The sequence below is a fragment of the Rhinolophus sinicus genome, linkage group LG05, assembly GCF_036562045.2.
Source record: "Rhinolophus sinicus isolate RSC01 linkage group LG05, ASM3656204v1, whole genome shotgun sequence".
Lineage (NCBI taxonomy): Eukaryota > Metazoa > Chordata > Mammalia > Chiroptera > Rhinolophidae > Rhinolophus > Rhinolophus sinicus.
Genome location: NC_133755.1, coordinates 62,576,393 through 62,597,234, shown reverse-complemented (window position 1 = coordinate 62,597,234; position 20,842 = coordinate 62,576,393). Strand labels below are relative to the sequence as shown.

The 20,842-nt window shown below is 42.8% G+C and overlaps 1 protein-coding gene across 2 annotated transcripts in view; it reads left to right on the top strand.

The window, feature by feature from the left end:
* Positions 1 to 14,846: 14,846 nt before the first annotated feature.
* The window catches only part of ST3GAL5 (ST3 beta-galactoside alpha-2,3-sialyltransferase 5), a 49,624-nt gene continuing 43,628 nt past the window's right edge, over positions 14,847 to 20,842 (top strand). The window contains exons 1-2 of one of the 2 annotated variants that reach the window (XM_019749212.2): positions 14,857 to 15,078; positions 15,510 to 15,622. Coding sequence is in view for 1 of the 2 variants with exons in the window: in XM_019749210.2 (XP_019604769.1) it covers positions 14,988 to 15,078 (91 nt within the window). In the remaining variant the exon portion in view is untranslated. Of the gene's footprint in view, positions 15,079 to 15,509; positions 15,623 to 20,842 lie in introns of both variants that reach the window. The other variant, XM_019749210.2, reaches the window with a different exon arrangement.

Below are 20,842 nucleotides of genomic sequence, written 5' to 3'. Positions count from 1 at the left end.
TGTCGGCCTCACGTGGAAAGGTGCTGGCTCAGGTAGTAAATGGCCATCAACTGTGATTGGATGGCCATCAGCTGTGGCTAGTTGGCTGTCAGCTGTAACCAACGAGCCATTGGCCACTAATATAACTGCTGTGGCTATGCTAGCAGCAAAATGGGGGCTAGCAAGAAGATGGTGGCTGAGCTAGCAAGCATGGATTGCAGTTAGCAAATGGGGTTGGTTGGTTGGCAGAAAGCGGACGGCAGGTTGCAGATCGTGTGGCTCCTGCTTACTGTGTCTCCAACCCAGCCTCCAGCGAGACTATAGTGATATGACTCCCCTATCTGTGGCTCTGTGGGTGTTCCTTTTTGGCCTCACCACGTCCTGCGTTCTTGTGTGGGGAGCGGGACCAGAGACTCCGCAGGCCTCCCCGCACCACAACAGTCATACCTCAACACCCAGTCTTACCTAACACTCATAACTTACTCTTAGCCATACCACCAGAAAGTAAATTCTTTTCCGTTATAGATCTTTGTGGTGATTTCTTTAGCATGCCTGCTGATACTGAAAGCCAATTCTTGCTCACTTCCACATGGGAAGGACCGCAATATACTTTGACAATAATGCCTCAAGGATGCACTGAAAGTCTGACTTACTTTTTCCAAATTTTAAAGACAGATATTGTAGATACTGAATTCTCTTACCAGTCCATCTTTTTACAATGTGAATGACCTCCTCCTGCTCACCCCGAGGAGGCATCCCTTCAATATAGCTTCCAACTCCTTTGAGAACTAGCAAAAAAGGGACATAAGGAATCAAAGAGAAACTTCAGTTCTGTAAGACTCAAGTTAAATACCTGGGACATTTAGTTACTGATAAATATCTCCTCATAGATTCCAATAGGATCCAGGGCATTTTAACTTTTCCTATCCCCAATAGTCAAAGGCAACTCAGAGGGTTCCTAGGTTTGGCTGGATAGTGTGGAAATTATTTCCTAATTTTTCTGTCATGGCTCAACCTTTATACTCTCTTCTCAAGGCTGACCAGACAGAACCCCTCACATGGAAAGAAGAATCTCAGACAGCCTTCAGTGAAATAAAAGGCAGTCTTATGGTCTGCCTTGCTTTAGGACATTCTAATTATCAATTTCCCTTTTTCCTTTTTGTCCATTTTAATTATCAATTTCCCTGTTTCCTTTTTGCCTTAGGTGTCTTGAACCAACAACATGGAAGCCAACATAGGCCCACTGAGTATAATAGTCAATAATTATTAATAGATCTGATGACCAGAGGTCTCCCTCCCTGTATGAGAGAGTTGTAGCCATTGCCAATTTACTGCAACACGTAGAAGAGATAATAATGGGCTCTCCACTGACTCTTTATGTGCCTCATTCAGTGTATGCCTTACTTAACAATCTTTAGCAATCATAAAACTCAGCACCTCTCTGCCAGCAGACTAACCTCCTATGAAACTCTTTTATCATCTTCATCTAATACAACTATTGCTCTCTGTAATACTCTGAGCCCTGCTACTCTCCTCTTTCTTCCCTCTAACGAAATCCCTCACGACTGCATAACAACTACTAACTCCTCAAACTTATTTACAGGAAACACCTCTTGAAAATGCTGAATTAGTTTGGTTTACTGGTGGTTCTTACCTAAAAGATGAAACAAGCCACTATCAAGTAGACTATGCAATTGTCTCTCTAAATGAAACCACTAGGCTAGTCTGATGCCTCACGCAACTTTTGCTCAACAAGCAGAGCTCTATGCATTAATTCAAGGTTGCAATTTAGCCAAAGGTAAGCAAATTTTGGCATGCTCTGGAAATGAAGAGGATTCTTGACTTCTTCCAGACAAAAGATAAAAAACAATTCTTCTGTTTTAGAACTCTTAGAGGCTACGCAATTACCTAAATCTTTAGCAATCATAAAAGTCCTTGGACATTCAATGGCAAACACAGAGGAAAATAGAGGTGATGGTTTGGCCTGATACTGCTGCTATTTTAGCAGCATTGAAACAATCTGAGCTCCTAATGGAAGCACCTGTGCTACCAGCTGAAGCAATTGGAGAGTTAAGAGATAACATTATGGAAGCACAGCATTTAGATACCTGACAAAATAAGAAGTAGTGGTTAGAACAAGGCTGTAAATTTGACCCTAATAAAAACGTATGGGAAGGTCCAAACAACTGACTTCTGCTCCCTGATTGCATACAACATCATATATTAAAATATGTACATGACTTTTTATGAACTTGACTCCAAAGGCAATGGAAGTAAAAGCTAAAATAAACGAATGGGACTATATGAAACTTAAAAGCTTCTGCACAGCCAAAGAAACCATTGACAAAATAAAGAGGCCACCAACTGAATGGGAGAAGATTTTTGCTAACAGTGCCTCCGATAAGGGGCTAGTATCCAGAATATACAAGGAACTCATGCAACTCAACAACAAAAAAACAAACAACCCAATTGAAAAATGGGCAGAGGACTTGAAGAGACATTTCTCCAAAGAGGACATACAAATGGCAAATAAACATATGAAAAAATGCTCAACATCACTAATCATCAGAGAAATGCAAATCAAAACCACAATGAGATATCACCTCACCCCAGTCAGAATGGCTGTCATCAACAAGACAAATAGTAACAAATGTTGGAGAGGTTGTGGAGAAAAAGGAACCCTCATACACTGTTGGTGGGAATGCAGACTGGTGCAGCCGTTATGGAAGGCAGTGTGGAGGTTCCTCAAAAAATTACGAATAGAATTGCCGTATGACCCAGCAATCCCTCTCCTGGGTATCTACCCAAAAAATCTGAAAACATTTAGAGATAAAGACACGTGTGCTCCAATGTTCATTGCAGCTTTGTTTACGGTGGCCAAGACATGGAAACAACCAAAATGTCCTTCGATAGATGAATGGATAATGAAGTTGTGGTATATATACACAATGGAATACTATTCGGCAGTGAGAAAAGATGATATAGGAACATTTGTGACAACATGGATGGATCTTGAGAGAGTAATGCTGAGCGAAACAAGCAGAAAAAGCAGAGAACCATGTGATTTCACTGATATGTGGTATATAAACCAAAAACAACAAAAGAACAAGACAAACAAATGAGAAACAGAAACTCATAGACACGGACAATAGTTTAGTGGTTGCCAGAGGGTAAGGGGGGTGGGGGGGGGGAGGTGAGGGTAAGGGGGATCGAATATATGGTGATGGAAGAACTGACTCTGGGTGATGAACACACAATGGGATTTATAGATGATGTAATACAGAATTGTACACCTGAAATCTATGTAATTTTACTAACAATTGTCACCCCAATAAATTTAATTAAAAAAAAAAAATATGTACATGACTTAAATCACTGGAATAATGATAAAATGGTTTTATGGGGAAAAAATACTACTGTAAGCCATCTCCAAAGATAGCTTCCCAGGTATACCAAAAATGCCAAATCTGCCCAAAGTACAACCCTGGAAAGCCCATTCATACCTCCATGGGGCATTTTCCCTTGACTTTAGGATGCTTTGATGTCTGGCAAATAGACTTTCTTCAGTCACCCCTTTCTCAAGGATACAAATCTGTGTTAGTGATGATTTGTATGTTTTCTCATGGGTGGAAGCATTCCCATGCCACAGAGACACAGCCTCAGCAGTTAGTAAAATACTTGTAGAGAAGAGTTTCCTCACTTGGGGAATCCTCTCAGAGCTCCATAGCGACCCAGGAACTCATTTCACAGGACAAATTATACAATCTGTTTGTAAAATGTGGCGGATTTTACAATATTTCCACTGTACTTATCATCCCCAGTCCTCTGGCCTTGCAGAATGGACTAACAAGGTAATCAAAATTCAATTGGCAAAACTCATAGAGTCTTTTTAATTTTATTTATTTTTTATCAGTTTTAGGTGCACACAACAAAGTATTAGTTAGACATTTATCATTTATATCCCTCACACTGTGCCAATCCCCTCCACCATCCGCTATTTCTTTGACATTGCACACAGCCAATACATTTCCACTGTCTCTATTCCTAATGCTGTACTCCGCTTCTTATAAATATATATATAAACTTGTAGTTGACATTCATTATTGTTCAGCTTCAGCTTCTGGTGTACAGTGCAGTGATCAGGCATCTACATGTTCCCTGAGGTGGTCTCCCTAATGAGACAAGTGTCCATTGGATACCCTACAACATCTTTACATTATTGATTACATTCCCCAAATTAACTTTTGTAACCCCGTGGCAATCTTGTGGTTACGGACTGCTTTCTAAATCCCTCACTTTCCCCCTTATCCCCACTCCCCCTCCCACCTCGCAACCCTCAGTTTCTCCTCTATGTCTCCATCTCCAAAACTGCTTCTAATTAGTTCATTCACTTATTCTTTTCTTTAGATTCCACATATAAGTGAGATCATATTGTATTTGTCTTTCTCTGTCTGACTTATTTCACTTAACATAATGTTCTCTAGGTCCATCTATGGAAAACAGTATGGAGGTTTCTCAAAAATCTGAAAATGGAACTACCTTATGATCCAGCAATTCCACTCCTAGGTATCTATCCGGAGAAATCCAAAACTCTAGTTCAAAAAAATTTGTGCACTCCTATGTTTATTGCAGCATTATACACAATAGCCAAGACATGGAAACAACCGAAATGCCCATCAGTAGATGACTGGATTAAGAAACTGTGGTACATTTATACAATGGAGTATTACGCAACCATAAAGAAGAAAGAAACCTTACCATTCATAGAGTCTTTTGATCTGCCTTGGCCTAAGGCTCTTCCCTTGGTATTGCTCAACCTAAAATCTACTCCTTTCAGCAAACATAGACTATCTCTGCTTAAAATTATTACCAGCAGACCCCTGAGATTAGACCAAAGAATATGGAATGCTGCACTACTGAAAGGAGACTTCCTGATCTACTGAAAGAACTTATAAGGGCCTTTAAGATGAACAGCTCATGGAACAATCATTCCATAGTGAACTCCTGGGAGGCAGACCTATAACATCATGACCTCCAAACCTAAGATGGTATCTATTGGAAACACCATCTCCATAAAGATTCCCTTCAGTCCTGATGGGAAGGCCCATATCAGGTATTACTTACTAACACTTGTACTGCTAATCTTAAGGGTATTGACACATGGATTCACCTCAGCCTATTGCTGGTCTTAAGTTGAAAATCTCTAAACAACCCAAGACCATCACTAGCGTTCTCATTCCAGGATCAAAGCAGGCAGCACCTGATGTAAATGGCTCTCCCAAGACCCCAGACCAGGTCAGTCAGACATGACTTCACCCAGAAACCCTTGCACTTGGTCTTCCTTTGAACCATCTTTGTTTCATTTATTGATTATATTGCTATCATGACCTAATTTTTTCCTGAACAAAACTCTTGAGAAAACATTCTTCCTTTTCCTAACTATTTAGTCTACTTTCAAGATGAACATACTCAATGTCTATGTCTGCTTACTGCAATGACTACCCTAGTTGCCCTTCCACCTCCTTTTGTTCCTGCTATCCAGTGATTATCCAAAAGTGCCAATTTAACTGACTGTTGGATATACCCCCGAGCTAACCATACTCATGATGAACCAGAATTAGTGGCTTAGCTCTTAGGCTTTGAAAGCTTACAAAACCTAACAGGACATAATGCTGGATTTAAAGTCCTGCTTTATTCTCAACCTCAAAAAGTGTTGATGAAACATATGACGCTTCTGTAGCCAGAGCCTTCCATAAGGTTCCTCCAACTTATAAGGGAATACCCATAAATACAATCTGCACTCTGATAACGTTTCTATATGTTTTGAAAAAAATAAATGGTTCAGGCAGAATCTTGGGTTTTGTCCCTTTGAAAATGTGTATCTACACTCTTTTGTATGATTCAGATGACCGTGAGTTCACAACTCAATGGGCCTTAAGCGACGACCATATTGCTTCTTACAATGTCTCTCTAATGTGGAGACATTCAGGGAATAACGCCACTGACTGCTGAAAAGCAGGTGTCCTTCCACTCCCAAATACTATTGGGAGACTAGATCAAAATCTAGTATTTAATGGAAAAATAAATGAAATCTATCTCTTAGGGCATCCCAGCTGGAAAACTGGGAAGAATCAAACCCATGCTAATCTTTTGATCTTGACCCAAATCTACAGAGAGCACCTGAGGTTTATGGTCGTCCAATATATGGAGGATATGAAGTCCCTGCCTCAGAAATGGGACTTAATACTTCCCTCAAGTCTGGGTTGAAGGGTCTAATTGTGTATTGTTACTTGAGAGCACTTGGTGTTTCTTCTTATGTGGAACCCAAATATATGTCACCTTGCCAACCTGCTGGCTAGGCAGATGTGACATTGTAATGTTAGTATCTGATGCTGTCACCAGAAAGACTCTCCCTTCCTTTGCCATTAGTCCCAATCTAGACTCTTTTGTCTATAAACTTCGACCAAAATGGACCAAATGGAATTGGGACTTGGAGCAGGGTCTTGTGGATCCTCTCTCCACCCAAAACCCTGTAATAGATAAACAAGACTTTGGACATGCTTATGCTAGAGCTTTCTTTCCTTGACATGGAATTGCTGAACTAGACAAGTCTATGAGAAACCTTTCTATCCCTATAGCACAAACGCTGAATGCTACTGCAACTGCTTTTAAAGAACAACAAGGAATGATTGGCCAGGTACTACCAAACCACAGGGCTCCAGATATGCTAGCCGCACAGCAAGGTGGTACTTATGCCCTACGGGGAGAAGAATGTTGTTTCTATATTAACAATCAGGTAAAGTGATACAGCAACATGAGGTTCTGAAACAAAACATTTGAATCCTTGAACAGACAGGACATTACGCTTTTGTTTGGTTTTAGACTGATGTTCTTAGCTGGCTGCCTGTAGGAAGAGAGACACAGCTTCATTCTATATAACAGACTTTAATCATATTGGTTTTGTGATTATACTGTTCACTACCTTAATGTCTTGCCAGGTGCACTGAACAATGACTAACAGCCACTACCAGAATAATGGTCGCCCAATGCCTAGAGATGTTACAACAAAATAAATCTGACCGAGACCACCTCTACAAAGCAACTTTTGATCTGAGGAATAAGTGACTTAGCTCTGCTTCCAGCAAAAGTCCTTGTTGCTCAGATGTAGCCATAATCTCTCCTATTGTACACTCAGGAGACTGCCTTCCCTCCTACATGGGGCATGACATACCGGGAATGAGCTTTCCTGGCAACGAGGGTTCAATGTTGCTTTTTAAATGACAGACCAAAATATTTCCTAGTTGATCATCAATGCTTTCTAAAGAAAGATCTTGATCAAAAGGGGTACATGTAAAAGAAAATCAGAGAAATGAAGTTGGCATTGCTAAGAGATCAGTTTAAAATGGAGCCGGGAGGCCGCGGGGAAGCTGAGCTCACTCACCCCCTCCATGTGAAACCAAACTTTTGAACTGGGCTAAATCAAATGGCTATATCCTGATATAGTTCCTGGAACTGGTTCTGCATCACTGAACTCGCTATTAAAAAACAAAATGTTCAGGGGCAGCCGATTGGCTCAGTTGGTTAGAGAGCAGTGCTCATAACATCAAGGTCGCCGGTTCGATTCCCACATGGGCCAGTGAGCTGTGCCCTCCACAACTAGATTGAAGACAACCACTTGACTTGGAGCTGATGGGGCCTGGAAAAACACACTGTTCCCTAATATTCCCCAATTAAATAAAAAAAATTGCACCTAGCAATAGACATAAGCAATTAATCCGGTATAGCATAATGTGAGTCTGCTTGCCAGCACCAATCACAGCTCTTTCTAAACAAGTTGTAATCCTTTTGATAACTCCCCTTTTTCTGTCTTTATAAACTCTGACCCTTTCTTTCCCCCTTGGAACACAAGTTGGGATTTCTACCCAAATCTGTGGCTACCGAATTGCAATTCCTAAAAAAGACCCTTAAATAAAGTTTTTGTTTGTCTTGCAGCTCTTGGTCAGGATTGATTTCTACACCCCTCCCAGAGGTATCCTGCAGCTGTGAGGCAGGTACAGCCGTGCCCCTCCTTGATGCTCCTGTGGCTCTTTTCTCATAGTTTTTTTCTCTTATATCTCATTGTGTTGCTGGTTTTGTCTGTTCATTTGTTTTAAAATATCTTTCTCTTCAGTTAGACCATTTGGTCCTTCAGAGCAAGGACCAGGTCTTAGGTGGGCTCTAGAGTTTGATGGCCTAAGTTCAAATGCTGGCTTTTCTACTTCTTAGCCATGAGAACTTGGGCAATTGGCTTTATTTCCCTAAGCTTTTCCAAGCCTCATCTTTCTTACATAAATATGAGGATAAGAAGATTCTACCTCAAAGGGGTGTTGTGAAGATAAGATGAATTAAATTATGTAAAGCACTTAGGGTAATACCTGGCACATAATAGGCACTCCATAAATGTTTGTGCAGTTTAATATATGGGTGAAGGATGGACAGATGAGGGCCCGCAGACATGCTTGAATCTAGTGTGTGAAGACCTGTACCACAGCTTTCAAAAGAATTCAGTCTGTGTGGAACTGTTTCCTCAATTTGAGCTGCCGTCTGCCAGCAGACAGCCTTCTCCTGATGTTTTTGTAACATCTCTTTCCCTTCTTTGTTTGTGTTACTCCTGCCTCTCCAGTGATTGCTCGCAGGAAACATTCCTAGAAAAACCTCAAGGGACTGACTTCCTTTGTACTTCAGGGCAGCAGACAGAGTCTGTGTTCTCTTGACTGCAGCTGGGCTCCAGCCCCTGGGGACTGAGGGAGGGACAGCATCTCAGGAAGATGAGGAGGGAAGTTGAACAGAAGGTAAAGCCCACCAGGAGAAAAAAGACAGAGACAATGGCTGGGCCATAACCCCATATCAAGGTAGTGCTAGAGGGCCAGGAATGCCAGATCCCCCATCTCACACACATCTTCAGTCTTGGCCGCTACAACTTCCTTCCCTTCTTTCCGTCTGGCCACCTACAAAAGAAGACATCAGCATCGCCCCTAAGACCTTTGAAAATGCAGGCCCTGAGGACGGTACAGTTTTGTCTTGGTGTCAGATGAGAGCCATATGGCCAGTGCAAAGAAACAGATCATATAGAAAGGACTCCAAGACCTCAGTAATTTGAACCAATGACTCCTCTCATTTTTATTTATTGTAAAAAAAAAAAGACAAAAAAACACACAAACACACAAGAAAAACACAATAACAACATGAAAGGACATTTCTTTAAAAAGAAGAAAAGATTACTCATAATTCCACCACCCTAACACCACAACTGTTTCCTTTTTCCAAGCTCACTTCCAGTTTTTGGCCACATGATAGAAGCTTGCATATAATCTGTGTCCTCTTATTTCTTTTCACTTAAGTCTTTTCCAGTGTTGACATAATCTTCACATTAGCCTCTCTCTCCCTTTTTGGTTTTAAACTGCAAATATTCCAGCTGATTTGATTAAAGCACAATTAATGATTCCTTAACCATTGGGGATTCTTGCTCATCCCCTTGAATCTTTGAGGTTGGCTCTTGGCAAACTGTAATAAAGGGAAATTTGTTTTCTGGGCCCATCGGCATTCCTTACATATCTTTTTTCTTCCCTGCTAGCAATTTTATTTTATTTTATTTTTGTTTCCTGCTAGCAATTTTAGCCCAAGAGTACTTTTGCTATATCGCAATCCCAGCCTGCTCTCTGAGCCCATGCCCCAGTGGGCTATTAAAAACTAATAATGTAGTTCTAGTTTTTCCTTAAAATAAAAGCATTACATGCTCATGTTGTCCAATTTGAGAAATACATAAAAGCAAAGAAAATAAAAAATCTGCTGTAATTTTGCTATTCAAGATCATATGCCACTGTTATTTTTTGTCCTCAAAAATGTTAACTTTTGACCCCCACTTGTCTGTGCTATGTTCCCTTCCTCACAGATCCTGCTCTACCTTCCAACTTTACTTCAGAAGCTATCTGGTATTGTAATGATAATGGCTGAGTGAGTAAACCTCAGAAAGTATATTATCCGAGACATTATATTTGTTTAGGTGAAAATATGTATAAACAGGTCCACAGTGCATCAATTGGGGCAACTGACGTTAAGTAGTTTAACCCACAGTGGAATTGATTGGCTCATAAAACTGGAATGTATAGCGGTAGGGTGAGCTGTAGGGCTGGTTTGATATAGTGGTTCAAAAATATCAAAAGGAAATGGTTTCTCTTTAACCTCTCTCTCTGCTTCCCACAGCATTGTTCTCTTACTAACATAAGTTCTTCCTGTAGTCTAAAATGTCTGCCTGATTTATCAGGTACTCCTGAGTCTACTATCTATTATTTCCTGGCTACTATCTAGTAGGAAATGAAAGCACTTCTCTCCCCCATCCAATAAATTTCTGAGATTTCCTCTGATTTGATCAGTCTGGTTCCTATGGCCACCCATGAACCAATTCTAGTGGCCACGAGGATGGGATGACTCTAGGTGGCTTAGACCAGCAGGTCTCAAACTCTGGTCTCAGGACCCTTTTATACTCCTAAAAATTACTGCGGATCCCAAAGAATCTTTTTACTGGAGGTTTTATCAATTGATATTTGCCAAATTATAATTTAAATGCTCTTTAAGACTGGATTAATAGACAACAGCTGAATTTTCATAGCTGCTTCTGCATTCAACCTGTTGCAAATTGCTTAGTTAAAGTACATGAAGAAAATTTACTTCACATTGATATGCAATTGGAAAACGGAGGAGTATTTTAATAGCTTTTTAAGAAAATTGTGGATATGCTTCTTTGATACTATACCAAAACTTTCCAAGAGGTAATTTCTTTTTTTTTTTTAAAGATTTTTTTTTTTTTTTAATTGGGGAAGGGGTACAGGACTTTATTGGGGAACAGTGTGTACTTCCAGGACTTTTTTCCAAGTCAAGTTGTTGTCCTTTCAGTCTTAGTTGTGGAGGGTGCCGTTCAGCTTCAAGTTGTTGTCCTTTCAGTCTTAGTTGTGGAGGGCGCAGCTCAGCTCCAGGTCCAGTTGCCATTGCTAGTTGCAGGGGGTGCAGCCCACCATCCCTTGCAGGAGTCGAACCGGCAACCTTCTGGTTGAGAGGACGCGCTCCAGCCAACTGACCCATCTGGGAGCTCAGCGGCAGGTCAGCTCAAGGTGCCGTGTTCAATCTTAGTTGCAGGGGGTGCTGCCCACCATCCCTTGCGGGAGTAGAGGAATCGAACTGGCAACCTTGTGGTTGAGAGCCCACTGGCCCATGTGGGAATCGAACCGGCAGCCTTTGGAGTTAGGAGCATGGATATCCAACTGCCTGAGCCACCGGGCCGGCCCTCCAAGAGGTAATTTCTTAATTGTTGCACTGTGGAATCTAAAACATTACCTATAAACTTTTCATATTGTTAAATTAAAATCCATTGTCTGCCTTGCATTTAAAAATCAATGATTTTGTAACATCATGCGTTAGCCATTTGGAAAACTTTGATTCACGGAGTAAATTCAGGTCTTCCAAATGTTGACACGTTACACATTATCCAATATCCAAAAATCACATTCATTAATACCACCATTGATCCCATCAGAAAAATCCTAAAATATTGAGAAGCTGTCGTACTCATGATGACAGAAGTTTTCCAAAATTCTAAATTTCTTCTGGAACCTGGAATTTTTTCATCATTGGCAACAAATAGTCGATTGTTTTCCTTGAACAGACAGGCTCACTTAGTTCATTTTCAAGAAAATGCCTATCAGCTACCCAAATTGGAATAACCATAATTTGTCAGTTGTTTTCTCAAGTAAAAATGGTGTTCCATAAAATAAAACAAGCAGCTAGTTCAGCTTGCAACGCCAATGATTGCACAACTGCTTCTCTTTAGGCAACCATCATATGCTTCAGTTTGTAGCAAGTGTTTTCTGTGCAGTTTTCATTTTGTCATATATTTAAAAAATGCATATTCAAGGATTGAGATTTCAATAAACTATATAGTTTTTACTGCTCCATCAAGAACATTCTTAAGTGAAACTGAATTTTTTTTTAACCATGAATACATAGTTGTGGAGAATATTAGTATAGTTTGGTGCCACTGTCTTGATGTGTGAAGGCACCAGCAGTTTTGTACATCTTTGCTTTTGTACCATCAGTGCGAAAGGTAAGTAATGTTTTAGATTATTATGAAATCATTTGGACTTCAGAGAGTCCCTGACAGGTCCACAGGGACCACCAGGGGTCTATGGACCATACTTTGAGAACTGCTGACTTAGAGCAATTAGACCCCACTCACAGAGCTAACAGTAGGGCAAACTTACCTAAACTATATCTTAGCATCACAGAGGGGAAGGATAGGGTGGATGATGGGGGTAACCACAATGCCCGCTAAGAATGACAAAAGTACTCAGCATAAGCAACTAAGAATTAAAAAATTATGGTTGTTGTCCCAGATTTACAAATAGTCTTTTTGCTAGTCAGGGTCCAGAAGATTTTCTGACACCAGCCATTGACTTGAAGAGATTCTAGGTGAGACTTTGCGATATAGTGGCTGATCCTAATCTGTTTGGGGAATCTCTGTTTTAATACAGAATGGTAGCTAGTGAAAAGGATTTTGGAGCAGGGCTTGTCTTGTTGCACAAGTGGGTCAGACTCTCTCCCCACCAAATGTGAGTGGAGTGAATGAGGTAGTGGGTACAGGGTAAGTTAAATAACTGTCCTGTCAGGTTGAGACAGGAAGCAGCTTCAAACTCCCTTCCTTCTTCACCACCACCTTGCACCCATTCTTCCAAGCCAGGGTACTGCTGACCCCAAGCCACCTATAATGCTTTCAGTTGCCTGGCTCTATGGACAAGGAATATCTGGCAGAAAATGGGGAAGAGTAGCTGAGGCAAAGAGAGGTAAAGTGACTGATGAATCAGGCAGACCTCAGGCTGGTCTCCAAGAGTGAGGGGGTGAGTTGCTTAGCATTCTCCTTGCAGCTGTCACTGACCCAGACTGCTGCTCTGCCTGGCCAGCCTTGGCCACCCTTCTGGATTAGATCTCCCAGTGACAGCTTTTCCTCCTTTTTTCCCAAAATGCTCGTGTCCTCACCTTAGAATAATCTAGAACATTGTTTTATGGCAAAAATCTCTTTGAGAGGTGTGAAGGCTGTCTGCCCATCCTTTCCTAAGATTTCCCTCCTGACCTTTGTGAGCCAGATACACACTTTTTTCCAGCACCCCTTCCCCCACCCGGGGGAGAACACAGACATTCTAAACCCTGTTTGGAGCTGTGCAAACCCTGTGAAAGCTGTTGCAAAACAAGAGTAACAAGACTTTTTGTTTATGCAAATGTATTTGGCTCACAGTCTATGATCCTCCTTTTCACACCAGAAGCAGTATCACGGGCACATGACCAATACGCTCTGAGTTCTTTAACCTGAAAGTAAATTCTGAAAGCAGTCCAACATCACTGAAGAGTCAACAAGTCCTAAGGCACAAAAATGTCACAGGCGCATAATACACATGCAGCTATGTCACAGAAATAATATGTCAGCGTTTTTAAGTAAACTCTTTTTAATTTCTCAATTCTGGGACTCACTAATATTTATGTTTTTTAAAATTGTGTGACATTTTGTGTAGAGCGTCCCTGGAAGCTGTTAGAATGAGTTTTGTGTGAGCAAGAGTGACTCCATATTGAATGAGCAAGAGTAACTCCATTCTGGAGATGCTCAAAGAACTTAGCAGACAACGCCCAGGGAGCTGCTGGGTTGCCCTGGTAATTGGGTGTAACCAGCTACACCCCCGAAGGTCTGCTACTGAAGTTATAAGGACATCAGAAGGTTTGCTGCTGCCCTGATAAGGTGACATCAGGAAGGCACTCAGAACTATCTAAGAACTGAGGATTTTGTAGCTCAGAGAGCCGGTCTCTACTGAGAGGTGACCACGCTGCCACTCTGCTCCGAGTACCCTCCACTCTTCTCTGCTCAGACCAAACCTCTGTTGGACCAACCTCCCAAACCAGCCACCCTTCTTTGCTCCCCCAGGACTCTGATTGACTTTGGGCCTGGTTCGTTACTCTATTTTACCCAATTATTGTATCTCTCTGTGTGCTTTACTGTGTGGTGTGTTGATGGTTGATGTTTGAGTAAAGAGCATATTGAAAGGCATTTAAGATCTTGCGTGCTCTGTTCTTCGCTGGTGCCACACGGAGGCCTCAGTCAGTGCCAGGTAGATCCTGGGGGGTCTGAGAGTCTCTCCAGGGTTAGTCACCCTGACTTGCAGGAAGAGACTGCAGCACAGACCGTGAGCCTAGCAGTCGCTTGTGACACAATTCCTCTCCAGAATCCAAGGGGACTTCGGAGGTATGGAAGTAGGTGCTCCAAGCGCAAGTTCTGATACTGGCTCCTCCACTATATTCCGCAATGACTTAGGGTGACTCACTTCTGCTCTCTGGGCTTCAATTACCCATCTGTAAAACAGGTGGGTAATCAGCGCTCTCACTCTTTTATCCTACACGTGGAACAACATGAAGCTGTCCCGCAAGTCTCCAGACACGCCCAGACTGCCTTCGTGATGGTCTCTAGGGCCCCAGGAGCTCGGAACCGTGCTGGCCTGCGAAGCTGTGCTGCCTAGTAAAGAAAGCACGTGACTACGTAAAGTCCTTCATTCACCAGCTCTGCACCTACGAGTCCTCTATGCAGTTAAAGCCTATGACCAGTCTGAATACAACTTTCCATCATCTAACCGCACTCAGCGAGAGAGCAGTGAGTGCTCTGAACCCCCAGCTGGGTGCGTCCAGCTGAGGGCGCCGGCTCCCCCAACCCAGCTGGGTGGAGGGGCTGCTCGTCCTGGGGGTGGGGCCGCCGCTGTAGCCCTCGCGCTCTCGGATTGGTCTCCCGTGTCCTCGTGATGGGCGGTCCCGCCCCCACACCCCTCCTCCGCATCTGCGCTGGAAGCTGATGGTCCGGGACTGAATGGGCATGAGCCGGGCCCCCAGGACAGGCAGGGGCTCCGGGCCGGGGGCTGGCTACCGGCCAGCGCCCCCTCCCTAGTATGCGGACGAAGGCGGCGGGCGGCGCGGAGCTGCGTCCCCTGCAGCCGCGAACCAAGGCGGCGGTAGCGGCGGCGGCACCTGCCGGCCAAGGTACGTGGCGCAGCCCCCTCCCTAGGCGGAGCGGGGCCCGCGAGCTGGGGTCTGCGGCCGCGATCCGTCTAGCTGGGCCTAGCGGCTCCGCCCCATCCCCCATGGGCAGTGTCCAGGGTTCGGCGCCCCCAGACGCGCCTCGCTGGAACGCGGGCTGAGAGTCGTGGCCTCCGGCTGCGAGGACGAGCGTGGGGCGCTGCGGCCCGCGCAACTGTGGACGAGGTGGAGGCGCAGGGTGAACCGCCGCGGTGTCGAGTCCAGCCGCAGTGGTCCTTTCCCCTAGCTTTCCGTATCGGCTCCGTTTAATTCATTGCTGGAAGCTTCTGAGCCAGCAGAGCCGAGTTAACTCATTTTCCCCGGACGGGATTGGGGGCTAGCTCCCGAAAAGCCCTTTGCATCCATCGGGAAGGCTTAAAGTGTGATGTCTGCAGGTAGAAATTCGCCAGTGACCTTCGCTGCCCCCTCTCTGCGTCCAGCCCTGCGGAAGAGAAACGTTTTGGTGACTTGTGGTTTTTTGTGAATTGCAAGCAGTGACTTGACCTGGGTATGCATTCATTATGCGCCTTTAGTGTGTAAGTAACCAAGGTTTTCAGAGAGCGTCTCTGAGGAGCCTGGCGAATAGGGAGAGGTGGGATCTTGCCCCTATCCCATACCAGCTGGGTGACCTTGGCCGACACTGATGCCCCGTGGGGCTCTGTCTCTTGGTCTGTCTGTGCTGGGAAGCTTGACCTGCTTCTGGCGGAGGCCCCTTCCAGGCCCCTGGTTTAATGGTTCGGACAGCAAAATGTGTTTAGGAGGGAAGAGGGTCCTACAGAAGCACTAGCTGAATTGAAAGACTAATTTTCTGTCCTCACGTTTTATAGTTCGTGTATGTGTATGGCCTCTGCCTAACTAGGTATCATTCGTTTAGAAGGGAAAATGGTGCTGTGCTTTAATCCAGCACCCTTGGGCTGCCAGCTCTTCGTGTGCCAAGCAGGGTGCTGGGTATTAGGGTTATAAAGAGGAAGGAGACTCATCTGTCCTCTGGTGTTTAGCTGACCCTTCTCGTGGTTTATGACTACAAATTCTCTTCCACAGAAAGATGCATATCCTAAAACTGGAAGAGGAATCGGTATCTGTTTGGTGAAGGGGCACAGGCTCCAAAACAAGAAGGGTTGTGGTTTTTCACTTGTGTAGCCCTGAAAGCTGACAGCTTAGAATGTCTTACATCTCTCCTAGAGCTTGGGATCACCTAAATTCCAACCAGTGCTTGGGCAAGGAGAGGCTGCTATGAGCTGCAAGAGCATTGTAACCAGGTGTCATGGGTCTTTTTACATGTCTGTCCATTAGGAGTGCTGCTGTTTCTGTGAGATGAAGTGTACCTTGCTTATAATTAGTAGCCGTTTCTTCCTCTAGGCAAGAAAATAAATGGGTGAGATAAGAAGGCATGAAGGGGTTTATGGAAGAGAGAGAGGGCTGACAGGCATAAATTCTAAAAACTTGAATTTATGACTGCCTATTTTGAAAATGCTTATAATTTTGGCGCAAACTACTGAATTGTCCCCTGTCATCAAAATGGATTGGTATTGAATTTTAAGGATATGTTCAAGGCAGAATAAGAACAAACCCTTTGTTCTCTGATTTGCCTCCAGCCCTGCTTTCCTTGCTGGGCTATTTGGTAGCAGTGAGGGGCATTTATCTAGCAGATTGGCTCTTGGGAGGTGAATGGACAATAAAAGAGGATGATAACAATTATCTGACTGCCCTTTCAGTCGTCATGTCTTTATGGGGCTCCTATAGGTACGTATTAAATTTTTCTCCTGTTAACCTGTCTTACAGCAATTTAATTATTAGACCAGCCAAAGAACCTAGAGGGGAAGAAGGGAGGATTTTTCTGCCCTCACACTCCTTTCCAGTCACTGCTTCCTTGAGGGCAACCGCTGCCTGACTTCCTGCACTTGTATCAATGGAATCCTACAGTGTCCGTCTTCTTTCCTTACAGTTAGTTTTCTGTGATTCACTCATGATGCTGCCTCTCGTGGTGTGTTCACTCTCATTGTTGATTTGGCCATGGGGTGAATAATAAACCACATATTAATTTGTGCATTACTGATGGATATTTGGGCAGTTTCCAGCATTTGGCTACTGCAAATAATGCTGTTGTGATTATTCTCCTCCGGGTCTTTGGTATAGATATGTATGTGTTCCTGATGAGGGTATATATACAAAGAGGTGTGATTGCTGGGTCCTGGGTATGTATGCTCAGCTTTGGGAGCTACAGACAAAGACATTTTATCCCAATTTTTGGAATAACTATATTGGTGGTTCTTTGCTACTAGCTGATGAGTGTAACATCACTTTTCACTGTCACTTCTCACCGAGGAGACTAAGGCAGGAGTCAGACCAGGAGTTACAGTCAGTTTCTACCTGGCTGTGCCCCGTATGTTCTTGGCAAGTGTAGTTACCTCTAGGCCCCAGTCTCCCCTGGGCCAGGCAGCAGGACAGACTGAACAGTAGGAACCCTGTAGCTTCAAGAACTCTGTCTTCAGGGAAGAATTTCTCTGGCCAAACTGCTTTTCTTTGTCTCAGCTCCTTTGCTTCTTACTGCATAGGCTCCTGGGAACCACTCTTCCTTTCGCTTTGGTAACATTGTTGTTTCTATACTTTTTTTCTGCTTCCTTGACCTGTCTTCCCTATACCTCTGGATTTTTTCTTAAGAATTCCCAGGCTCTAGAGGAAAAGCCCATTTCTTTTGTTTGGTCTTTTGAGGACATACAAGACTTTTTTGTTCTCCTCTTACGTGGCGTGGAGAAATATACAGGATTAAGTGATGGGATGCTTCACCAACTCCTCTACCCATGAATTTTCCCCCTTTCCCTTTAAGTCTTTAATATTTTAAATCATAATAGTTCAGTATCATATGGTTTGATTAATTCAAAGAGGGGAAGTGAAAACAAATTAAAATTTAAAAGTCTGCTTTGATGAAATAGTTCTGTCTTTTGGAAGTTAAGGCTTTTTTTAAGACGAGGAGTCATTTTCATAATTAAAGGTTTGTATGTCTTATGTTTAGAGCAGGAGCAGTTTTATCTATTACACATCTATTTCACATGTAGAGTTCCTTCTTCCCTGGCCTTCCTCTCTCCTCAGCTGCTTTTCTTTTTCTTTCTTTCTTGCTGTTCTCATATCCTATCGGACTGCAGCAGCGAGAGAGGAGGATAAGAGGGTATTTTATCAAGGCCGCTAATACTCTCTTCTCTTTGCTTGTCATTTTCTGCAATCAAATCCTTAGTCATTCAGGACTTGGTGGCTGGTGCAGGCTCATCCTTCCTCTGGACCAGCACTGTCCAATGGAAATATAACCCAAGCCACACATATAATTTAAAAATTTCAAGTAGCTACATTTAAACAATTTTTTTAAAAAGTGGATCAAAGTTTTAATTTTCCAGGAAGATTAAAAACTTTTCAACTTCTAAATACCTAATAACACAGCTCCAAACTATATAAATTAAAATGTGACAGAATGAGGGGGAAAAAAAGTTTACAAATCTGCCATCATAGTGAGAGATTTCGGTATACCTCTTTCAGTAACTGATAGAGCAAGCTGACTAAAAGCCAACAAGGAATTATTCCAAAAAAACACAATTAATAAGCTTGGTCAATCTGATTATATAAAGAAACATAATCCCAGCAAGTGAAAATAATACTCTTATAAAAATCGAGTATACACCATGTCATAAAGTAAGTCATAATATTTTAAAATAATCGGCAGCATACAAAGTTCTCTAAATACAATGCAACTAAATGATGTATCAATTTTAAAAGATAATTTTAAAACTTTTTTTAAAATTTGAATTTGAAAGTATTCAGATTTGAAAGATAAAGAATAATGAAAATATACATCAAAGCTTATAGGATAAATTGTACACTTTAAAAAAATTTGTGGGATACAACTAAATCCACCTTTAAAGGGAAATGTTCAGTCTTAATTGCTCAGAGGAGCAAGAAAAAAAGGCAAAAATTAATGAACTAATCAACTAAATTAAGAAGAAGTTAGGAACATAGCTTCTGTTGAATGAGAAGGAAGGAATTTTTTTAAAAAAACAGGTGAAATTAATTTTAGTAATATAATTTAGTTACCCTAATATGTCCAATATATTATCAAATCTGTAAAAATTGCTCATGAGCTCTTTTACATTTTTCTGTTCATACTAAGTCTTCAACACCTGGTGTGTATCTTACACTTACATAGAGCACATTCAATTTGGTCTGGCCACGTTTAACAGCCACCTGTGGCAGGTGGCAACTGTATTGGATAGCACAGCCCTAAATCTTAGCCAGTAAACGTTGAGCTGATTTATCTTGATAAAGGGAACAGTCAGAACTAACAGTGGTGGGATTCAGTTATCTGCCAAGCGAACCTAGGATCATGGTAATCTAGCAGTGTTTTGTAGTTGGCAACGAGAGTGGGCTCTTATAAAATTCTTGATACTAAACATCCTCACACCCAACAAACGCACATGCCACAAAACATAGGTAGGACAGAAAAAATGATAAATATTATACTGACTGACTCACTTGAGCCTCCCTGTTCTAGACATGTGGTATGTGTCAGCCCATTTTTTCACAAAGTCATGAGTTTGATTCCATTCCATTATCATCCCATTTTACAGATGAGTATATTGAGACTCAAAGAGGTTAAGAAGTTTAGAAACTCTAGGGGACAGAGCTAGGATTCAGATTCAGGCAGTCTGGCCTGCAGCTGGTAGGTGAGTCAGGTGCATCCCGGTCTTTGTAGCATATAGTGCACTCCCACCCCACCCCTCAGAACGACTGCTGTGGAGATTCTTAGGAGGGTGAGCTGAGGTGGCTGGGATGACTCTGTTCCCTGGGCCAGGTCGTGTGTTCCAGGCACACCTCCTGACTGGTTTCAGTTCACAATCTCCAGTCCAGTCTCAAGAGAGGCCTCTCCAAAACCCAATTCCAGTTTCAATCCCCACCCCTCTCCACCAGTTGCTCCTTTTAGGATAAAATTCCAACCCACGTGGCACGGCCTGCTTCCTTTTACAACCTCTCTCGGTACCTTGTTCCCTTCTGGGCTGGACCTTCAGACACTTCACTGGGAGTTTTCCTCCTGGTTCCTGCTCTTCCCGCTCAGGTGGCACCTGCCCCACCTTGGTCTCTTCACCAAGTCCTACTCATTCCTTCCTGGGGCGCCTTTTCTGAGCCATCTCCCAGACTGGGGGGCGCCTTTTCTGAGCCATCTCCCAGACGTACATGTATACACACACACACACCCCAAATCTAAAACGCCTAACACCGCCCTCATCGCCAATGTAGAGTAAGTTAACAAGAAAAACTATGAAAATAATTACAATGGTGATAGATCTACTTGTCCGATTTTAAAAATGAGATTATGAAAGTTGTTTGAGGAAGAGACTGTCTGTGTTGCTTATTGCTACATCCCCAGGTACATGCTCCATGCTTGATTAAAAACTGGTTATGTGAATGTCAGTATGCCTCTTGTGGAGCTTGCCCAAATGCTGGTTTCCTAAATTTTTCCCAAAAGGGATGTATGATTGGGGTATAAAAATAAATGGGATATTTCAGCTATGCTTCTTGCAGCTCTAAATACATGTTGTTGGTTTTAGGAATTCAAACATGTTTAACTTGTTCTGCGTTTAAAGTGGTCCAAACAAAACTTTCCTTTGTCTCCTGTATTACTGTTCCCTCTCCTTCTCTAAACTGCCAGGGCCTGTCAAACTCTAGGTGGTTTCCAGTGAGGTGG